The 21776-nt window shown below is 43.7% G+C and overlaps 1 protein-coding gene across 1 annotated transcript; it reads right to left on the bottom strand.

Moving 5' to 3' along the window:
* Window positions 1-14524: 14524 nt before the first annotated feature.
* Window positions 14525-21286, bottom strand: fgf8a (fibroblast growth factor 8a). The gene is made up of 5 exons (XM_014154007.2): window positions 20376-21286; window positions 20238-20274; window positions 19001-19181; window positions 17118-17224; window positions 14525-15718 (listed from the first exon to the last, which is right to left on the bottom strand). The coding sequence occupies exons 1-5, from the start codon at window positions 20405-20407 to the stop codon at window positions 15434-15436; spliced, it is 642 nt and encodes a 213-aa protein (XP_014009482.1). The 5' UTR covers window positions 20408-21286; the 3' UTR covers window positions 14525-15433.
* Between the last annotated feature and the right edge of the window lie 490 nt (window positions 21287-21776).

Raw genomic sequence — 21776 nt, 5'->3', positions numbered from 1 at the left:
GAGAGAGACTGACAAACAGCTTCTATCTCAAAGCCATCAGACAGCTAAACAGCAATCACTAACTCAGAGGCTGCTGCCTACACTGAGACCCAATGACTGCCCACTTTAATAAATGGATCACTAGTCACTTTATACAATGCCACTCTAAATAATGTCACTTTAATAATGTTTACATATCTTACATTACTCATATCACATATATATATATACTGTAATTTATACCATCTATTGCACTATGTCGCTCGGCCATCGCTCATCCATATACTTACATGTACATATTCTCATTCACCCCTTTAGATTTATGTGTATTAGGTAGTTGTTGGGGAATTGTTAGATTACTTGTTAGATATTACTGCACAGTCGGAACTAGAAGCACAAGCATTTCACTACACTCGCATTAACATCTGCTAACCATGTGTATGTGACAAATAACATTTGATTTGATTTGATTTGAGAGAGCAGTCTATGACTAAGGTGGCTGGAGTCTTTGAAAATGTTTAGGGCCTTCCTCTGATACTGCCTGGTATAGAGGTCCTGGATGGCAGGAAGCTTGGCACCAGTGATGTACTGGGCCGTACGCAACTACCCTCTGTAGTGCCTTGCTGTTAGAGGCCGAGCAGTTGCCAAACCAGGCAGTGATGCAACCAGTCAACATGCTCTCGATGGTGCAGCTGTAGAACTCTTTAAGGATCTGAGTTCCCATGCCAAATCTTTTCAGTCTCCTGAGGGGGAATAGGCTTTGTCGTGCCCTCTTCACAACTGTCTTGGTGTGTTTGGACCATGATAGTTTGTTGGGGATGTGGACACCAAGGAACTTGAAGCTGTCAACCTGCTCCACTACAGCCCCTTTTCCTGTAGTCCACAATCATCTCCTTTGTCTTGATCACGTCGAGGGAGAGGTTGTTATCCTGGCACCACACGGTCAGGTGTCTGACCTTATCCCTATAGGCTGTCTCATCGTTGTCGGTGATCAGGCCTACTACTGTTGTGTCGTCGGGAAACTTAATGGTGGTGTTGGAGTCGTGCCTGGCCATGCAGTCATGAGTGAACAGGGAGTACAGCAAGGGACTGTGCACACACCCCTGAGGGGCCCCCGTGTTGAGGCTCAGCGTGGCATATGTGTTGTTACCTACACTTACCACCTGGGGGCGGCCCATCAGGAAGTCCAGGATCCAGTTGCAGAGGGAGGTGTTTAGTTCCAGGGTCCTTAGCTTAGTGATGAGCTTTGAGGCCCCTATGGTGTTGAACGCTGAGCTGTAGTCAATGAATAGCATTCTCACATAGGTGTTCCTTTTGTCCAGGTGGGAAAGGGCAGTGTGGAGTGCAATAGAAATTGCATCATCTGTGAATCTGTTGGGGCAGTATGCAAATTGGAGTGGGTCTTGGGTTTCTGGGATAATGGTATTGATGTGAGCCATGACCAGCCTTTGAAAGCACTTCATGGCTACAGACGTGAGTGCTACGGGGCGGTTGTCATTTAGGCAGGTTACCTAAGTGCTCTTGGGCACAGGGACTATGGTGGTCTGCTTGAAACATGTTGGTATTACAGATTCAGTAATGGTCATCACATGCTCGGAGTACCCATCCTGGTTCTCCATCTGGCCCTGCGGCCTTGTTAATATCAACCTATTTAAAGGTCTTACTCACATCGGCTACGGAGAGCGTGATCACACAGTCGTCCAGAACAGCTGATGCTCTCATGCATGCTTCAGTGTTGCTCGCCTCGAAGCGAGCATAGAAGTAATTTAGCTCCTCTGGTAGGTTCGTGTCCCTGTGCAGTTCGCGGCTGTGCTTCACTTTATAGTCTGTAATAGTTTGCAAGCCCTACCACATCCGAGGAGTGTCGGAGCCGGTGTAATACGATTCAATCTTAGTCCTGTATTGACGCTTTGCCTGTTTGATGGTTGGTCGGAGGGCATATCAGGATTTCTTATAAGCTTCCGGGTTAGAGTCCCGCTCCTTGAAAGCGTCAGCTCTACACTTTAGCTCAGTGTGAATGTTGCTGTAATCCATGGCTTCTGGTTGGGGTATGTACGTACAGTCACTGTGGAGACGACGTCATCAATGCACTTATTGATACAGCCAGTGACTGATGTGGTGTACTCCTCAATGCCATCTGAAGAATCACGAAACATATTCCAGTCTGTGCTAGCAAAACAGTCCTCTAGCTTAGCATCTGTGTCATCTGACCACTTCTTTATTGACCAAGTCATTGGTGCTTCCTGCTTTCGTTTTTGCTTGTAAGCAGAAATCAGGAGGATAGAATTATAGTCAGATTTGCCAAATGGAGGGCGAGGGAGAGCTTTGTACGCGTCTCTGTATGTGGAGTAAAGTTGGTCTAGAGTTTTTTTCCTCTGGTTGCACATTTAACATGCTGGTAGAAATTAGGTACAACGGATTTAAGTTTTCCTGCATTAAAGTCCCTGGCTGTTTGCTTATGGCCGTATACAGCTCATTGAGTGCCGTCTTAGTGCCAGCATCAGTTTGTGGTGGTAAATAGACCGCTATGAAGAATATAGATGAAAACTCTCTTGGTAAATAGTGTGGTCTACACCTTATCATGAGATACTCTACCTTAGGCGAGCAAAACCTCGAGACTTCCTTACTATTCGATTTCTTGCACCAGCAGTTGTTTAAAAATGTACACAGACCGCCACCCCTTGTCTTACCGGAGGCGGTTGTTCTATCGTGCCAATGCAGCTTAAAACCTTTCCAGCTGTATGTTATCCATGTTGTTGTTCAGCCACGACTCGGTGAAACATAAGATATTACCGTTTTTAATGTCCCGTTGGTAGGATATTTGTGATCGTAGGTCATCTATTTTATTATCCAATGATTGTACGTTGCCTAGTAATTCTGATGGTAGAGGCAGATTACCAACTCGCCGTCGGATCCTTACAAGGCAGCCCGACCTACATCCCCGATATCTCTGTCTCTTTCTCATGCGAATCACTGGGATTTTGGCCTTGTCGGGTGTCTGAAGTAAATCTTTCATGTCCGACTCTTTAAAGAAAAAACCTTCTTTAGGTACGAGGTGAGTAATCGCTGTCCTGATATCTAGAAGCTCTTTTCAGTCGTAAGAGACAGTGGCAGAAACATTATGTACAAAATAAGTTACAAATAACGCAAAAAAACACACACAATAGCACAATTGGTTAGGAAACTGTAAAATGGCAGCCATCTCCTCCGGCGTCATTGGTTGACCATATATACAGTATATATCTTTTTTCAGATCTCTCCAGAGATGTTCTATCGGGTTCAAGTCTGGGCTCTGGCTGGGCCACTCAAGGACATTCAGAGACTTGTCCCGAAGCCACTCCTGCGTTGTCTTGACTGTGTGCTTAGGGTTGCTGTCCTGTTGGAAGGTAAACCTTCGCCCCAGTCTGAGGTCCTGAGCACTCTGGAGCAGGTTTTCATCAAGGATCTCTCTGTACTTTGCCCTTTTCATATTTCCCTCAATCGTGACAGGTTACCCAGTCCCTGCCACTGAAAAACATCCCCACCATAGGGATGGTGCCAGGTTTTCTCCAGACGTGATGCTTGGCAATCAGGCCAAAGAGTTACATCTTGGTTTCATCAGACCAGATAATCTTGATTCTCATGGTCTGAGAGTCCTTTAGGTGCCTTTTGGCAAACTCCAAGTGGACTGTCATGTGCCTTTTGCTGAGGAGTGGCTTCCGTTTGCCACTCTACCATAAAGGCCTGATTCCTGCAGAGATCCTTGTCTTTCTGGAAGGTTCTGCCATCTTCACAGAGTGACCATCGGGTTCTTGGTCACCTCCCTGACCAAGGCCCTTCTCCCCCGATTGCTCAGTTTAGCCCGGTGGCAAGCTCTAGAAAGAGTCTTGGTGGTTCCAAACTTCTTCCATTTAAGAATGATGGAGGCCACTGTGTTCTTGGGGACCTTCAATGCTGCAGAATGGTTTTGGCACCCTTCCCCAGATCTGTGCCTCGTCACCATCCTGTCTCGGAGCTCTACGGACAATTCCTTTCAATCACATGGCTTGGTTTTTACTCTGACATGCACTGTCAACTGTAAGACCTTATATAGACAGGCGTGTGCCTTTTCAAATAATGTCCAATCAATTGAATTTACCACAGGTGGACTCCAATCAAGTAGAAACATCTCAAGGATGATCAATAGAAACAGGATACACCTGAGCTCAATTTCGACTCTCATAGCAAAAGGTCTGAATACTTATGCAAATAAGCTATTTCTGTTTTTTATTTTTAATATATTTTAATACAAAACCTGTTTTCGCTTTGTCATTATGGGGTATTGTGTGTAGATTGATGAGGATTTATTTTTTTCAATCCATTTTAGAATAAGGCTGTAACGTAACAAAATGTGGAAAAAGTCAAGGGGTCTAAATTCTTTCCGAATGCACTGTAGTTCCACTTTGACATTATGGGGTATTGTGTGTAGGTCAGAGACAAGGCATCTCTATTTAATCCATTTTACATTCAGGCTGTAACACATCAAAATGTGGAAAAGGCAAGGGGAGTGACTACTTTCTGAAGGCACTGAATACTGTGTATATACATTTTTGCTCAATCTGATTGGGTGGGCCTGGCTCCCCACTCGTTCCTATGCGGCTTTTCCACAGTGCCCTATAGCATTTCAACAACTTCTTTTAAGTTCATTTTGGTTTTATTCTGCTTTTTTCTTGTGTGTGTGTGTGTGTGTGTGTGTGTGTGTGTGTGTGTGTGTGTGTGTGTGTGTGTGTGTGTGTGTGTGTGTGTGTGTGGTGTCGGCGAAGGTGGCCATGTCCCTAATTGTTCTCTGACAAGGGACTTTATGAGAAGTGTTTAATTGATTCAGCAGCTTTATCCACTAAATCAGAATTCAGGCTTCTCATTGCTCATTGCTCATTGGCCTCTTTGGCTTTCCCCTTGTCTTCCCTCATCTATTGGCCATTCTGGCTGGGCATGAGTTCCCCGGCAGCAGACATGCTCCGTGGCTTGCGGAATGCCCCTCGGCCCCTCAGTCATTCTCATCTCTCCATGCCTCTTCTGTTCCGTGGCGTATTGACTGACCCAGTCTCTCTGATGTTTTGTTGTTATGTTTTTTTTGTTTGGGGAGCTTCTTGTCATTATTGGCAGACCCCTATCTCATGTCGGTATTCAAAGCTGTCATTGTCTGACATGTTTTTCTATTACAGCCACAATGGTCCGGGGTTATAGTATGTGATAGGTCATTTGATCAGAGGTCATGGTGTGTTGATGGGCTGAAATGCAGCTCCTAGGTGGTGGTTTCTATTTAGACCAAAGTGACCTCATCTCATTCAGCGTCGTGACTGTGTTGCTCACAGAGAGGTGACCGAACTGCGACCAAGTTCCTCGCAGTAACTGGACGGCGACCAGGTCAAACACAGGCGACCAGGTCACACCACACCGCTCACTGCGACTATAGGACCATGGGACCACATCCTACAACATTATGATTTAGAAAACAACAATATCATTGACTCTCTGTACGTATCTGACTAATACAGTTTCTAAGCAAAAGCACCTGTGGTTCTTGGGATGATGCTAACTGTGAAATACTAGAATAACATGAAAAAGGGTGCTGTGGGCAAGGCTTTATAATGCAAGGAGCAATGGTTTAAAAAAATTTCAAAGTGTTGTTTTATCTCTGAACAAGTTTATATGACATTGTAAATCATGTGAACATAAACCAAAGAGAACAACTTCTGTTAATAAATCAATCTGCATGCTAAATATTTCTCCTTTCCACCTGCAGTACCTTATTATCAGATGTGCATATAGTCTTATAATGATACATCTATCTGTCTTCCTTAGCAATCTATGTCCAGAATTTAACATGCTGTTCACAAAAGTTGTACAATGGTGAAATTACTACTAATATCGACCATTCAACTGTACGTAAAGCTTACCGTAACCGTTTAGTGTCAGTAGCATCAATTTGTGCACATTCACATCACGAGGGTGCTCTAGCCTTCAGTTACAACTGGCAGCCCCAAAAGTCTTTGATCAGCTGTGCATAACAGCACATCATTGAAATATGCAGATCTTTTTAGAGACGTGTCCTCTGTTGAAAGCTGCACACTCTGAAAGGCCATGTCCCAAACACTGGGACGTCTAAAAAATCATTTATGGTTGGGTTTCCAGCTGAACTGACATGGCTAAAAGGAAATGAAGAGGTTGGGAGGAGGGAGCTGGGGAGCGGAGGGGTGCGCCGGGGGGGCCAGGGGGGTCTTCCCTTTTGATCTTTTTAGGGCAGAGAGGGGGGACTCTCCCTGAGCTGGCAAACACATTTAGCTGGTAATTGTTCAGATCATTCTGACAATCAGTCTTGGACAAACAAAAGTTTACAGCTCCAATTGGAAAAGTAAACAGGTCTCCTGTACGGCCTGTATATAAACAATGAAACTGTCGAGTTGGCACTCCACTTTGATCAGTGTTTGCATTTCAATTATCCAGCTTGGTTTGGCTGCTGGTTCTTCCCTAACATTGCAGGAAGAATAAGGACATGGATTTAAGGGAATCTCTGTCACTTGGAAGGAAAATCAATGCAACTGGTCTTCTAGGCTCTAAGAATGAAATGCAATGAGAAGGGGAGTTAACTAACTGTACTCTGTTTCTGGACAGTGTCAAACACAGAAAAAGACTCACTGATTGATTGCTGCTTATTGTGCGTTTCCTGATTTGTGTTTTTGTTATATTTTCTATATTGAGAAAAATAGATGGTAAACATGCCATGGAAATAAAGCTATATGAACAACCCCCAAACTGCATCCTAATGTAAGGACACATCTGAGACCCAGGACACTTAAACCCCCCATAGGCCTCACAGTATGTATCTCCAGATCAAGGTAAGATAATGAAGGTAAGTTTGTGGTATCTGATCGTTCATTAAAGTCTGTTTAACCAAGGCAGTTTGTGTCAGTTTGCGGCAGTGCTGGTTAAGACAGCAGGGTCGCGCTCCCTGCTCACCCCTGCTAGTCTACGAGGGGGGGGGGGTTCAGGACAGGGGCTAAATTGCTCCCGAAGCAAATTAAGAGGGTAGCTCTGTTTGTTTATCTGCTCAATAAAACGGATGAAAGCAATTTTACCCCCTTCTTTTGGAGCAGAATTGCTCTGCATTTGCATGGCATCGCAGGCTACACAGAAGGTGTGACTTTTCCCACAACCTACTCCTTCCCCAGGGTCCATTGGGGCTTTACTGTCATAGAAGGTGTGGGCAGACTAGAGAGTCAGTGGGCAGACAAGAGAGTCACTGCAGAGAGCCCAGGGGGACAGAAACCCTGTTAATCCATCATGGAAGGACTCAATCAGATTACTGTCAAGTATTGTGAATAGACATTTTAACTCAGTCCTCAAGGGTGGAAGAGCATTTCAACACCTAAGCACTGACTTAAACAGTTAAGATGTGAGGTTATATATAGTAATAGATACGGTAATGTGTTTCAATTAATCTACAGGGATCTGTTTTGAATCTACAATGAACAGATTCCTTGAAGTATGAGCTGGGAAGCCTGATTATAGCGCCAACAGATATGGCAGTTCTGCTTCTAGCTCTTAAGTAACTTTGCAGTATTTCGTTTTTTGTGTGTGTTATTTCTTACATTATTAGCCAAGAATGATTTTTGTGTTATTACATACAGCCGGAAATAACTTTTGGATATCAGAGCGGTGGTAACTCACCAGCATTACGACCAGGAACACGACTTTCCCGAATTGGATCCTTTGTTTGTACCCCCAGGGCAATTTAACTTATTCCAGAGGCTGCTCCACCGCCGGTGGAGAAGAGGAATTCGGAGTGGACTTCTAGTCTGACTCAGGAGGCATGCACACCATCCACTGCTTCAAGTATATTACTCACTAATGTTCAGTCTCTGGATAATAAAGTAGACGAGCTCAGGGCGAGGATCTCCTTCCAGAGAGACATCAGGGATCGTAACATACTCTGTTTTACGGAAACATGGCTCTCTCGGGATATACCGTCCCTGTCCATACAGCCATCTGGGTTCTCAGTACATCACGCAGACAGGAATAAAGAACTCTCCAGGAAGAACAAAGGCGGGGGTGTATGTGTCATAAATACAGTTGAAGTCGGAAGTTTACATACACCTTAAGCAAATACATTTAAACTCAGTTTTTCACAATTCCTGACATTTAATCCTAGTAAAAATTCCCTGTCTTCGGCCAATTAGGATCACCACTTTATTTTAAGAATGTGAAATGTCAGAATAATAGTAGAGAGAATGATTTATTTCAGCTTTTATTTCTTTCATCACATTCCCAGTGGGTCAGAAGTTTACATACACTCAATTAGTATTTTGTAGCATTGCCTTTAAATTGTTTAACTTGGGGTCAAACGTTTTGGGTAGCCTTCCACAAGCTTCCCACAATAAGTTGGGTGACTTTTGGCCCATTCCTCCTGACAGAGCTGGTGTAACTGAGTCAGGTTTGTAGGCCTCCTTGCTCGCACACACTTTTTCAGTTCTGCCCATACATTTTCTACAGGATTGAGGTCAGGGCTTTGTGATGGCCACTCCAATACCTTGACTTTGTTGTCCTTAAGCCATTTTGCCACAACTTTGGAAGTATGCTTGGGGTCATTGTCCATTTGGAAGACCCATTTGCGACCAAGCTTTAACTTCCTGACTGATGTCTTGATATTTTGCTTCAATATATCCACCCTCATGATGCCATCTATTTTGTGAAGTGCACCAGTCCCTCCTGCAGCAAAGCACCCCACAACATGATGCTGCCACCCCCGTGCTTCACGGTTGGGATGGTGTTCTTCGGCTTGCAAGCCTCCCCCTTTTTCCTCCAAACATAACGATGGTCATTATGGCCAAACAGTTCTATTTTTGTCAGACCAGAGGACATTTCACCAAAAAATACGATCTTTGTCCCCATGTGCAGTTGCAAACCGTAGTCTGGCTTTTTTATGGCAGTTTTGGAGCAGTGGCTTCTTCCTTGCTGAGCGGCATTTCAGGTGATATAGGACTCGTTTTACTGTGGATATAGATACTTTTGTACCTGTTTCCTCCAGAATCTTCCCAAGGTCCTTTGCTGTTGTTCTAGGATTGATTTGCACTTTTCGCAACAAAGTACATTCATCTCTAGGAGACAGAATGCGTCTCCTTCCTGAGCGGTATGACAGCTGCGTGGTCCCATGGTGTTTATATTTGCGTACTATTGTTTGTACAGATGAAAATGGTACCTTCAGGCGTTTGGAAATTGCTCCCAAGGATGAACCAGACTTGTGGAGGTCTACAATTTTTGGGGGGAGGTCTTGGCTGATTTCTTTTGCGTTTCCCATGATGTCAAGCAAAGAGGCGCTGAGTTTGATGGTAGGCCTTTAAATACATCCACAGGTACACCTCCAATACACTCAAATGATGTCAATTAGCCTAACAGAAGCTTCTAAAGTCATGACATAATTTTCTGGAATTTTTCAAGCTGTTTAAAGGCACAGTCAACTTAGTGTATGTGAACTTCTGACCCACTGGAATTGTGATACAGTGAATTATAAGTGAAATAATCTGTCTGTAAACAATTGTTGGAAAAATTACTTGTGTCATGCACACAGTAGATGTCCTAACTGACTTGCCAAAACTATAGTTTGTTAACAAGAAATTTGTGGAGTGGTTGAAAAACAAGTTTTAATGACTCCAACCTAAGTGTATGTAAACTTCTGACTTCAACTGTAACTACTCATGGTGTGATTGTGATAACATACAGAAACTCAAGTCCTTTTGTCCACCCGACCTAGAATACCTCACAATCAAATGCTGACCTTATTACCTCCCAAGAGAATTCTCTTCGGTTATAGTCACAGTCGTGTATATTCCCCCTCAAACCGATACCAGGACACCCCGAAAAAGATCTACACTGGAGTTTATGCAAACTGGAAACTACATATCATGAGGCCACATTTATTGTAGCTGGGGATTTAAACAAAGCAAATTTGAGGAAAACGCTACTGATGTTCTACCAACACATTGACTGTAGTACTCACATTGGGAAAACATTGGACCACTGCTACTCAACTTTTCAAAATGCCTACAAGGCCCTCCCTTCAGCAAATCTGATCACAACTCTATTTTGCTTCTCCCTTCCTATGGGCAGAAACTCAAACAGGAAGTACCTGTGCTAAGGTCTATTCAACGCTGGTCTGACCAATCAGAATCCATGCTTCAAGATTGTTTTGATCACGCGGACTGGGATATGTTCCGGGTAGCCTCTGAGAATAACATTGACGAATAAGCTAAACAACTTCTTCACCTGCTTTGAGGATAACACAGTGCCACCGAGTGGCCAGCTACCAAGGACTATGTGCTCTCCTTCTCCGTGGCTGATGTGAGTAAGACATTTAAGCGTGTTAACCCTGCAAGGCTGCCGGCCCAGACGGCATCCCTAGCCGCGTCCTCAGAGCATGCGCAGACCAGCTGGCTGGAGTGATTACGGACATATTCAATCACTCCCTATCCCAGTCTGATGTCCCCACTTGCTTTAAGATGTCCACCATTGTTCCTGTTCCCAAAAAAGCAAACGTAACCTATCCAAATGATCATCGCCCTGTAGCACTCACTTCTGTCATCATTTAAGAGGCTAGTTAAGGATCATATCACCTCTACTTTACCTGACACCCTAGACCCACTTCAATTTCCTTACCGCCCCAAAAGATCCATAGATGATACAATCGCCATCTCACTGCACACTTCCCTATCCCATCTGGACAAGAGGAATACCTAATTAAAAATGCTGTTAATTGACTATAGCTCAGCATTCAACACCATAGTACACTCCAAGCTCATCATTAAGCTCGGGGCCCTGGGTCTGAACCCCGCCCTGTGCAACTGGGTTCTGGACATCCTGACAGACCGCCCCCAGGTGGTGAAGGTAGGAAACAACACCTCCTCAACACAGGGGCCCCACAAGGGTGCGTGCTCTGCCCCCTCCTGTACTCCCTGTTCACCCATGACTGTGTGGCCACGCACGCCTCCAACTCAATCATCCAGTAGTAGACCTGATTACCAACAATAACGAGACAGCCTACAGGGAGTAGTTGAGGGCCCTCTCACTCAACATCAACAAAGCAACAGCAGAGGGAGCACACCCCTATCCACATCGACGGGACCGCAATGGAGAAGGTGAAAAGCTTCAAGTCCCTCGGCATACATCACTGACGATGTGAAATGGTCCACCCACAAAGACAGTGTGGTGAAGAAGGCGCAACAGTGCATCTTCAACCTCAGGAGGCTGAAGAAATTTGGCTTGGCCCCTAAAACCTTCACAAACTTTTACAGATGCACAATTCTGATCACCGCATGGTACGGCAACTGCACCACCCGCAACCGCAGGGCTCTCCAGAGGGTGGTGTGGTCTTCCCAACGTATCACCGGGGGCAAACTACCTGGCCTCCAGGACACCTACAGCAACCGATGTCACAGGAAGGCCAAAAAGATCATTAAGGACGTCAACCACTCGAGGTCAGTACAGGTGCAACAAAGCTGGGACCGAGAGATTGAAAAACAGCTTCTATCTTAAGGCCATCAGACTGTTAAATAGCCATCACTAGCCGGCTTCCAACCGGTTACGCAACCCTGCACCTTAGAGGCTGCTGCCCTACATACATAGACTTGGAATCACTGGCCAATTTAATAATGGAACACTAGTCACTTTAATAATGTTTAAATAATGTTTACATACTGCTTTACTCAACTCATATGTATATACTGTATTCTATTCTACTGTATTTTAGTCAATGCTCAATCTAATGTTCATATATTTCTTAATTCCATTCTTTTACTTTTAGATTTGTGTGTATTGTTGTGAATCGTTAGATACTACTGCACTGTTGGAGCTAGGAACACAGGCATTTCGCTACACCCGCAATAACATCTGCTAAATATGTGTATGTGATTTGATTTTGATTTGAAGCCTGCCATGCTAACCTGTGCCTTGCCCTATACAGCGTTCCAACATTAGACCAGGCCTCGCTCTGCCATACAGAGCTCAACCAAAAGGCCTTACTCTGAACACACACCAGAACGATGGGTGGCCAAGTGCAACTGAGTGCCTCTGACCAGAATATCGGACGTCGTCTTTGTGTTCATGTCCCTCCGATTCTACACCGCTCGGCAGATGGAACAGCTGCCTACTGCGCTTGGCCGTCCCTCGTTCTGTTTTATCTTTTCCAGAGATGCATCACCAGGTCTTGTTCTGCCATGCAGAGCTGCATCAAGAGAGCCTTCTGTAGCAAGAGACTTCAGCTTAGTCTGATAAGCGGGAGCAAGGGCAGCAGAAGGGGTCGGAAGACAACTTGTTGGAAGGAACTGAATCCCTGTGGCGAAGGAGTTGTCAGAACCCGAAGTCCCTCACTCAGCACAGCTCTCCACCCATGAGGACACTGTCAGCAAACAAACAAACACACACCGGAGCTGTCCAATCAGATTATAAACACACACACACACACACACACCAGGGCTGTCCAATCAGATTAAGACCTGGGGTGTTAAAGGAATGAGATGAAAGAAAAACAGCCGTCTGCATACGAGGAGACACTGGGAGACAGTTACTGAACCTGGAGAAACCAAAAGCCTTAATTAAACAAACACACTGCTATCGTCTCTGGAGGACCAACCAGTAGAAGACCAACACACTGCTATCTGCTAAAGGGCTCCAACATCAATGACCTGCTGTAGTCTCACACTGCTTGCTATAGACTGCTGCTTGGCCTTCGAGGGGGCTAAGAGTTGCATTCCAAACAGGGCAGAGCAGGAGGAAATCTATACCTAACTCTCTATCAAACTTTACAGATATATAATTTTTGAGTGCAAGGTTAGAGGACGAAAACATTTCCCACTTTACAGTTCACATTTCTAAGATCAACTCATGGAAACGACATGATGTATGCATAAAGGATTTGAAGGCTGGGAAGGGATGACCTTCTGTGTTATATATCATTAGAATGCTGATGTGATCCAAGTGCCGTGTGTGTGTGTGTGTGTGTGTGTGTGTGTGTGTGTGTGTGTGTGTGTGTGTGTGTGTGTGTGTGTGTGTGTGTGTGTGTGTGTGTGTGTGTGTGTGTGTGTGTGTGTGTGCCTGTGCGCTTGTGCGCATGCATGAACGATACTCCCACTTCCCAAGCAGAGGCGTGTATTCATGATGCCAAGGGAAACCCCCAAAAAACATATAAAATGATTTATCTTTCGTCTTTCTGTTTCATCATTTTCCTTCAGCTGAATGTATCTGAGCGAGCGAAACAGCGACCCTCTGTCTCTGTATGTGTAGGCCATCTATCTGATGCTGTCTGGTCAAAAAGAGTATGACATTGTTGCCGCCCGTAGCATTGAATGCAAGGCAAGCCAGTAAGCATTTGGCCTCCCTTGATAAAAAAAGTATAAAATAATAGCCAATCAGCGTTGTGCTAAACTGAGAGCTCATCTGTGAATGGTCCTAAAAAAAGCCGGTTTGGATTTGGCTTCACTCCTATCACATCGCATTTACAGAAATACGTAACTGACAGAAACTACTTGAATTGTTGCATCTCAATGTGTTGTTGTCCTCTGGTGGCTAGCTAGCTAGTTAAAATTGACCCTTTCCTAAATTAGCCATGGATAGAGATAGGGATTTGGACTTAATTCTCTGTACTGGCCAATGATTATAATGTCGATTCTGATCCAACCATAAATGCACACATTGTGCCCCTTGACTGAGAGGATGGAAGTTCAATATGTAGTTAGATGTAGAAGGCTAATGTTAACTAGCTAACGTTACCCATGAAAGGAGGTAAGCATTTAAGACAGGTAACCTAGGACGACCAAAAATAAAAGAGTGATAGACCATTTTGTCAACATGAAAGAGAGGATGGCATTGGCGTTTGTCTACACGTAGGATGAGTCAACATGTTTTTTCTACTTGAGCGAACGCACACACATACCACAAAAAAATATCTAAATCATGGACAGCCCCGTCATATTTAGCTTATGTCGATTGGACTAAATTGTTTTTGGTATCTTTTAGTTGTCACTGTAGTAGACTAAGTTTATGGGATTTGATGATGTTGAAATGTTGAAGTTGAAATGGTGCTGGAATAGTGGAGGCAGCTCCTGTTTTCTTTGCGACTTGTGGTAACTCTCTGTGGTTCTAAATCAATAGTTGTTTAGTAGTTCAAAAATGTCGGAAACATTAACTTACTTCACCGTGCTGTAGGTCATGCAATAAATATGCTTTATGGACTTCACCAGACAGAGGTTGCTCTCCAGTTTTGTGATGAATCAAATGTACGGTTGAATTTATTCTGCCACTGTGTCTACTTATTGTCTCGGCCTTAGGCATACAGTATTTATCACGGTGGCAAGACATATGAACTAACAGGTTATAGAGCGAACAACGCAATTATCACAACACATAGGTTGCAATATGGCTTTTTTTTCTGGCTTCTCCAGTGATTTTACCCACACACCCCTACTGTTCCGAAGGTGGTTGGTTCAAAGTGTGTAAAACAACCACATAACAAACAAGAGTTTAATATCAGTATTCTAATGTACATTTATTACACATTTTAAATAAATAATCCATCATTAAAATTATTTGTACACATCCTTAAAATAAAAATAGATTTATATATGTATAAAAACAGACAGGGTAACAAAAACAAAGGGGGTTTCCGACATATCAATGCATTTTTACACCTCTAATTTACAGTTATAACCATAGCAGGAAACCTGTGATTATCAATGTAGCTGCCACATTTTCCATTGTGTGTACTTAAAGCTCTGTTTGCTTTAACTGTGTTTGTCTCTATAGAATTCCCAAAGTAGCAAGGTCACACCACAGCATTCAACAGAGGTGTTGGGGCTGTGTGTGATACTGAACGCAACGTTACTCAACATGGCGCTCCTGAATGCAGCATTGATGCTGTGTGTGTTTGTGTTTGTGTTTGTGTGTGTGTGTGTGTGTGTGTGTGTGTGTGTGTGTGTGTGTGTGTGTGTGTGTGTGTGTGTGTGTGTGTGTGTGTGTGTGTACTGTATGTGTCTCTGAACGCAGCATTTTCTGGCAGTGCGGTCGATCAGGGCCCTTCAAGTCTCTTGGAGCAGCAGGTGTGAGTCCAAACGACTCTGAACAGTCAAACAAAAGCGAAAACACAACCCAAAATACAGAGAGACAATACAAAGTCCACGCTTTACTAAAATGTCAGCACCCAAAATGTCAGATGATGAGTTATGTGCATCTAAAGACAACACATCAGTACTAAAAGTATCAGGTACAAAAATATATTTGTTATGGGTTTTTTCTTTAAAAAATGTACTTTTTGAAAAAAATAGAAAAACTACATGTTAGGTATAGTAACGCTCAGTACAAAAAAATGTCTCTAGAGGTTTTGGAAAGAGGAGTTAATTCTTGCTTCAGTCAGTGTTTATTATCCTCTGTCTCACCCTCTCTGCCCCCCTCAGCCTTCGGCTGAGTAGCGTGTGCGTTTAGTCCTGGGGCTGAAGGGGTAGTGGACGAAGTCAAAGGCCTTGTGCTGGGCCGGATGAGTGGGATTGGATCCCCGAGGCAGTCGTTTCATAAAATGGACCTCGCGTTGGTGCTGCCGTGTTTGCGAGCCTTTCCGGGGGCGTCCACGTCTGGTGAACGCCATGTACCAACCCTCGAAGCGTGCGTTCCTCAGCGCCGTGTAGTTATTCTCCAGGACAATCTCTGAGAAGATGCAGTCGCGGCCTTGCCCATTTTTCTTTGAAAGACAAACACAAACACACACACACACACACACACACACACACACACACACACACACACACACACACACACACACACACACACACACACACACACACACACACACACACAAGGTCAGTCGGAGCATCTGAAGGAGCTTTCTATGAAGATTTACAGATAGGAAATATCAGATGTAAGAAGGCTACCCCGAACAGTATGCCCCTGCGCACACACACACACAAACACGTGTGCACGCAGCGCTCTCCACACGCATGAAGCATATGCTACAGTCATTACAGGCTCAGATCAGAGAGAGGGGATGACAGTAAGCAATGAGTCTCCCTCCTCAGTAAACACAGAGACGCATTCATGAGGACCACTCAAGAGTTAGCAGCCTAAGACATGCCATCATAGCAGAAATACCTGAGGAGTTCAAATTCTTTATCAGCTTCATGTGTGGATTTCCTTCTACTTAGCACTACACTGTCTCGTTTGTGGCATGGCTGAATCGAACCACAGAGGGCTCATCGACTTTAATATCAATCAGTAGATCCTGAAATAAACGACTCTAGTCTCCCTTTGGTACAATCAAATACATGGTTGTCTTGCATTTATTCTATCTCTACATTTTGAGAAATGGTACGACGGGGTGAATGTTATTTCTGTTGATCTAGTATTCTACATTGAGGGTGACGGGGGGGGGGTTGTCCTCTTGTACTATGAGCAGTTGCTAGGCCCTGGTGTCCTCCCACAGCCCCTCCAGCCCAACCTCCACTGGTCTGTGACACGTCACACACCGGCAACACTAACGTAGCTAAACCTGCTCAATAACCTAGCTGGACAAAATGGGCTGTTAAAAATAAATCTAGCATCGCATGCAGCCAGAAAGCAAGTGCAACATACACAAATATACACATACAGTCGTTCAAACACACACACAGGCTGTTGCTGGGCCGGTATGGCAGAGAGAGGCAGCTCAGGGCAGATGGTGCACCTGGCAGGGTTCTGTAGGGGGGCGGAGATGGCAGCCCTGTTTATTAGCCAGCACAGCGAGAGAGGAGCAGAGACACCCTCAAACCCACAATACGCTACACAGAGGAGGTGACTTCCAACAACATACAATGACTCTAACCTTCTCCCATGCAGAACATACCAGAGGTGGACAGTCCTGGAGCTATATCTGTAGGGAACCACCAAACAGAACCATAGCCACACTGAACTATGGTGAGAACTGCTGCCGAGTCGCCATACAAAACCACAAGTCTTAGAAAACCCAAACAGAACTACAATATAATCAAACCTTGGAACCACAGCCTAAGAAGCTTGAAAACAGAGCCAATGGAAAAGGGCAGCACACTGGCATTACCATAGATCATAACCCCCAGTGCAGTGCACAAAGGAATTTTTCTCCTTACCTTCCCGATCAGCTTTCCCTTCTTGTTCATGCAGATGTAGAATCCTGTCTCTGCTCCTTTAATCCGCACGCGACTTCCAAACGTGTCTGTCTCCACGACGAGTTTGGCTGAGGAAACAAAGGAGTTTTATTATGAACCAGGGCTTATGCACTGTTAGTAATAGGATGTTGCTTAAAGACATGGTTAAGCTGATTCAGTTTCTATTTTTACAAGAGAAAATTCTATATATCACACACACACACACACAAAACCTGTGGGGACCATTCCTGAGGATTTATGCGAGCTTAAAATCTTGCAGAATCATAAAAACATGTGTACCTCAATTCTTTGAAAACTAAAGAGGCCATCCTGGAAGGACTATCAACTTTTTTCTCTAAATCTGTACTCCCGTCACACATAAGCACCACATTCATCTCTATCATAGATCACGCCTGGAGACAGATGGACATAAATAGAAGTGTGTTAAATGGCTTATCTTAATATGTGTTTATAGATGCTGTAAGTCTCACAACTGCTTCTAAGATTGATAACACCGATATCCTTATTTTCCAAACTAAAATATGTTTATCTATTTTGTTGTTGCCTTCCACAGAGGCACACAATGCCTACCTAGCCATTATAAATAAACTTTTCAAAGGCTTACTAAGAGTTATGATTTAGTATTTTATTAGGGTCCCCATTAGCTTCTGCCAAGGCAGCCCCTACTGTCCTGGGTTTCCCATCCCCCTACCTACATGATGATGACACACATTCCTGGACCAACATTTGGAGAAATGAATAACCCTTGGTGCATCTGATCATTTTACTGCTCAACCTCTGTTCTTGTGCTACACAAATCAAAATTCAACAGATAGGCATAATGTCGTTTCAAAATGTTAGCCACTTGTAAGTCCCTTAGAGATTCTAACCACTCTCTGATCCATGCACACCCAAGTGGTCATTGAGTTACTGCTATAATTGAGGTTGTGGTTAGATGGTTGGTGTGGGGCTAAACAATAAACGCCTCATCCAAGCCACAGCTTTAGATCCACACATACAACCTGCTACCATGGTACAGGTGGTACTGGCATAGGTGACCTCCACACCCTCTGCTGCAAACCACAAACACACACACAAGTGTATTCACACACCACATTAGACAGGACCTACAGCAGCATACACACAGAGTCAAAGGTCCAGTTTGCTGCCTAATTATGTTTAAATCTAACACCATTTTATGGCAATGGGAATAGCCCAATGAAAAATCACAAAAAAATGGACTTCCTTTTAAAATATAAAATCCAAGTTTGAAAAATATAGTTCATTTGTGAATATGCAAAGATAATAGAGAAGGCTAAATGTTGACTGGCTGGCCAGGGGAAACTGCGTAAAATGCAGGCGGGCTGGTTGAAAATTCGGCGGGCCCTATTTTGGTTCTGAAGCTGGTCAGCGGAAAGAGAGAGCAGGAGAGCTATGCAGGAAATGTTCAGGAGGTTGAAGGATGATTATTTCTAATGGCTCTTCCAGACATGAGTCTCTCTGGAGAATCACCTACAGCACAATCTTCAATCCATTTGACAATTTTGTCGGTCCGCGGCCTCTTCTTAGCAATACCAGCTGATACAGTAGCCGTGTTATTTACTGTCAAAAACGACAGAAAAATAACTTCTGTAGAATTCACAGTAAGCATTTGGCTCTTGCACATGATAGTTTGTTATGCCAAAATTGGCCTTTAGGCCCTGTGCCTATATAGGCATAGCCTAAGCCTGTTGTAGACATACGTTTATTTTAGTAGGTTAGTTTAGAGTTTTAGAAATATTAATAATGGATTTCGGCAAGTTAAAACCGACCAAAAAATGTGAGGAACTTGAAACAAATCCATAAAGTTTGGATATTGGGCTTACCGTGTATGTCTCCATCTTCTGCCATGGCGTTGATCTTCTTGTTGGGCAGAACCTGCACGTGCTTCCCGCTGGTTCGGCTGTAAAGTTGATAGGTCCGAATTAACCTGCGGCTCACACGGTCTGTCACCTTGCTCTGCTCGCTTACATGCTGCGTGAAATTAGGCGGGGACTGATTGGTTACCTGTCAGAAATTAAATGTCATCACAATCAGTATTTGCAAAAATTGCTTCAATGTAATTACAGTAGCGTATGTACTAAGCAATAATAGCATCATTATTTAGCTCTAAAACCAACAGAAGCCAGTTTGGAGAGATGTTTCCCATGTTCTTTAGGTCTACTTGCCATTATTGGCTATAGTAACACATAACTTTATAACATGCAATAGACCACATGAATATACCGCCGATACAAAGGCCTACAGTTCCTTAAACTATGCATGCATAATTAAAGCATGAAAACCTAGAAATTAAAAAGAGCGCGCAATCTACAACAGCTTGTGCGTAAAGTGAGTCGAGGTAGACGCTAAAAAAACATGTCCAAAATATCAAACAGGCTATAGCCTACATAATAAATGTTTATTATTTCCCTCACATTAAACGGAGCAAATTGACATATTCATGCCTATATTAAAAGCTTCCCTATTTGACACTTAGCCATAGGCCCTCATTCTGTTCCAAGGAGGACAACGAAGGAATGAACTTTGGCCTTTATATTTGAACCCCACGACATTTTTCACAGACTCTCCTTTCCCCACGCGATGCCCATTCTGTGCCCACGCATCCTGCGCCAGGCCAGTATGTTCGCAATATATACCGTGCCAAAATGTGACGCGGGCGGCATGCAGCGCGCCCGCTGCCCCTTGCGCGGTGGGACACAACTGATGTCTCGTTATATCACAAATTATATGATCTCTCGTCGCTCTCTCTCCCTCACTGCTCGCTATTATTACACCGTGCTTTCAGCCCCAGAAACCTAACCATATGTTTTAACAGTGACATTTGATGTAGGTTAGTTATACGAATTTTCAAGATGCGTAAAATAATGACCTGTCATTCAAGGAGATTTACAATTGTATCCAATAATCCACTGATAGACTGAACAGTTTGTAAATTATTGGCAAATTAACCGAAAACGCGTGAGATATTTAAAATCATAATCAAGAATGCTATATTATTTTCACAATGCCTGCTGATATACAAAATATTTGGGCTATTTCAAAGCATGCATATGAACATACCTGAGCATAGTAACAGAATGCGAAGAAGTGTAGGAACCTGAAAAAAAATAGAATAATTAATGAGTTATAATTCATTAGGGCACATTAATCAAACATGAATCAACAGAAGTATAACTGAGACTCGCAGGAAATACTCACAGATAACTCAACCGGGAAGGGAGGCGTCGCATATTGATCGTGTTGATTGTTCCTTCGACAAATACAGACCACAGGGCTTGCAGTGTTCCGAGGTTATTTGGTGAAGGTAAGCTGTGTGAAACACTGGTTTCGGTTGCAATTGATTAAGTCGTCGCTCTTCAAAAACTTCATTAAAATCCCAAACGATCAAAGATGGTGGAAGAAGTGGTTAAGCCTATTATTTGTTTTGTAAAAAATGTGTGTGCATTTCATGTCAAATAAATGTCCATAGCCTGTTTTGGCAAGGCTGGCGCTCACAACTGATCGACAACCTTGACAGTATAATGTGAAACTTTGACAATGATAATTGATAATAATGATTAATGATAATTGATTATTGATAATAACTGTCTATCTGTCAGGAGGCCCTCTCGACTAGCAACGTATAAGTGCACTTACTTAGAAGAGAGGTGCATTCAAGTTTTGGCAAAGAAAGCGCTGGATGAGTTTCCTAATAATAAGGATACAAATGCAAGGTCATCCGATGCCAATGAAGATGACAGTTAATTTGCTGCAGATAGCTATCTCTTTGTAATTCCTTCAGAGAATCCTCAATCGCTATCATCCAGTGTATCCTGTTGTAGAGAGTTTATATCTGGCTTCTGCGTGGTGGATAACGTGCGCGTCCCGGGCGTTCAGAGCGGGTGATGTTGCTTCAGTGTTCGGTAGTGCAGGACTGGCGACTCCCGTCTCCCCTCTACTCCCATCGCAGGCTCCAATGTCAACCCCTTGTTCGCACTCACACCCCTGGTTAAAATGGAAGGGCGATCTGCGAGGAACAAGCCCCCTTTTTCTGCAGAACAAAAGCGTCCCTCCTCCCCCTGTGTTTAAAACATATCTTCACCTGAGGAAAAGTAAACACTTGCGGAGAAGCAGGAGTCTTGCGTACCTAGCGCGCAATGACGCTTCTACACCGAAACGACCCTCTGAATTAATTAAATCAAAAACGAGTTAAAGGAACGTTCCTAGATTATCCTAAAAAGTATATTCCAAATTGAAAGAGAAAAATCCAAACATAAAATTGCAGTCCATTTTAGGACAATAGCCTCTTTCCATCAATGCGAACGTTATGCAATAGCCTAGTTCGCAGCTACATTATGCCTAGATGTCATGTTTTTCGTTTTTTGGATGAAACTGGGATATGTCACTGGGATTAGCTGTGGATACTTTTTAGCAGTGTCTCTTGTGTATTGCCGAAGAAAAGTGAGAGACTGGCATATTAACAGGATTACAGGCGATTAACGTTTTTTTAAACACCCCCTCCTTTCATTTGATAAAGAGAGACCATTCATCTCCACTTGCCTAAACGGCCGCTTCTCACCCGATGCTCCTCATGGGCTCGTAGAGATTGGGGATTTTAAC

This window comes from Salmo salar, chromosome ssa18 (genome assembly GCF_905237065.1).
Source record: "Salmo salar chromosome ssa18, Ssal_v3.1, whole genome shotgun sequence".
Lineage (NCBI taxonomy): Eukaryota > Metazoa > Chordata > Actinopteri > Salmoniformes > Salmonidae > Salmo > Salmo salar.
Note: the sequence above shows the minus strand (reverse complement) of the source record. Positions and strands in the feature narration are given on the sequence as shown.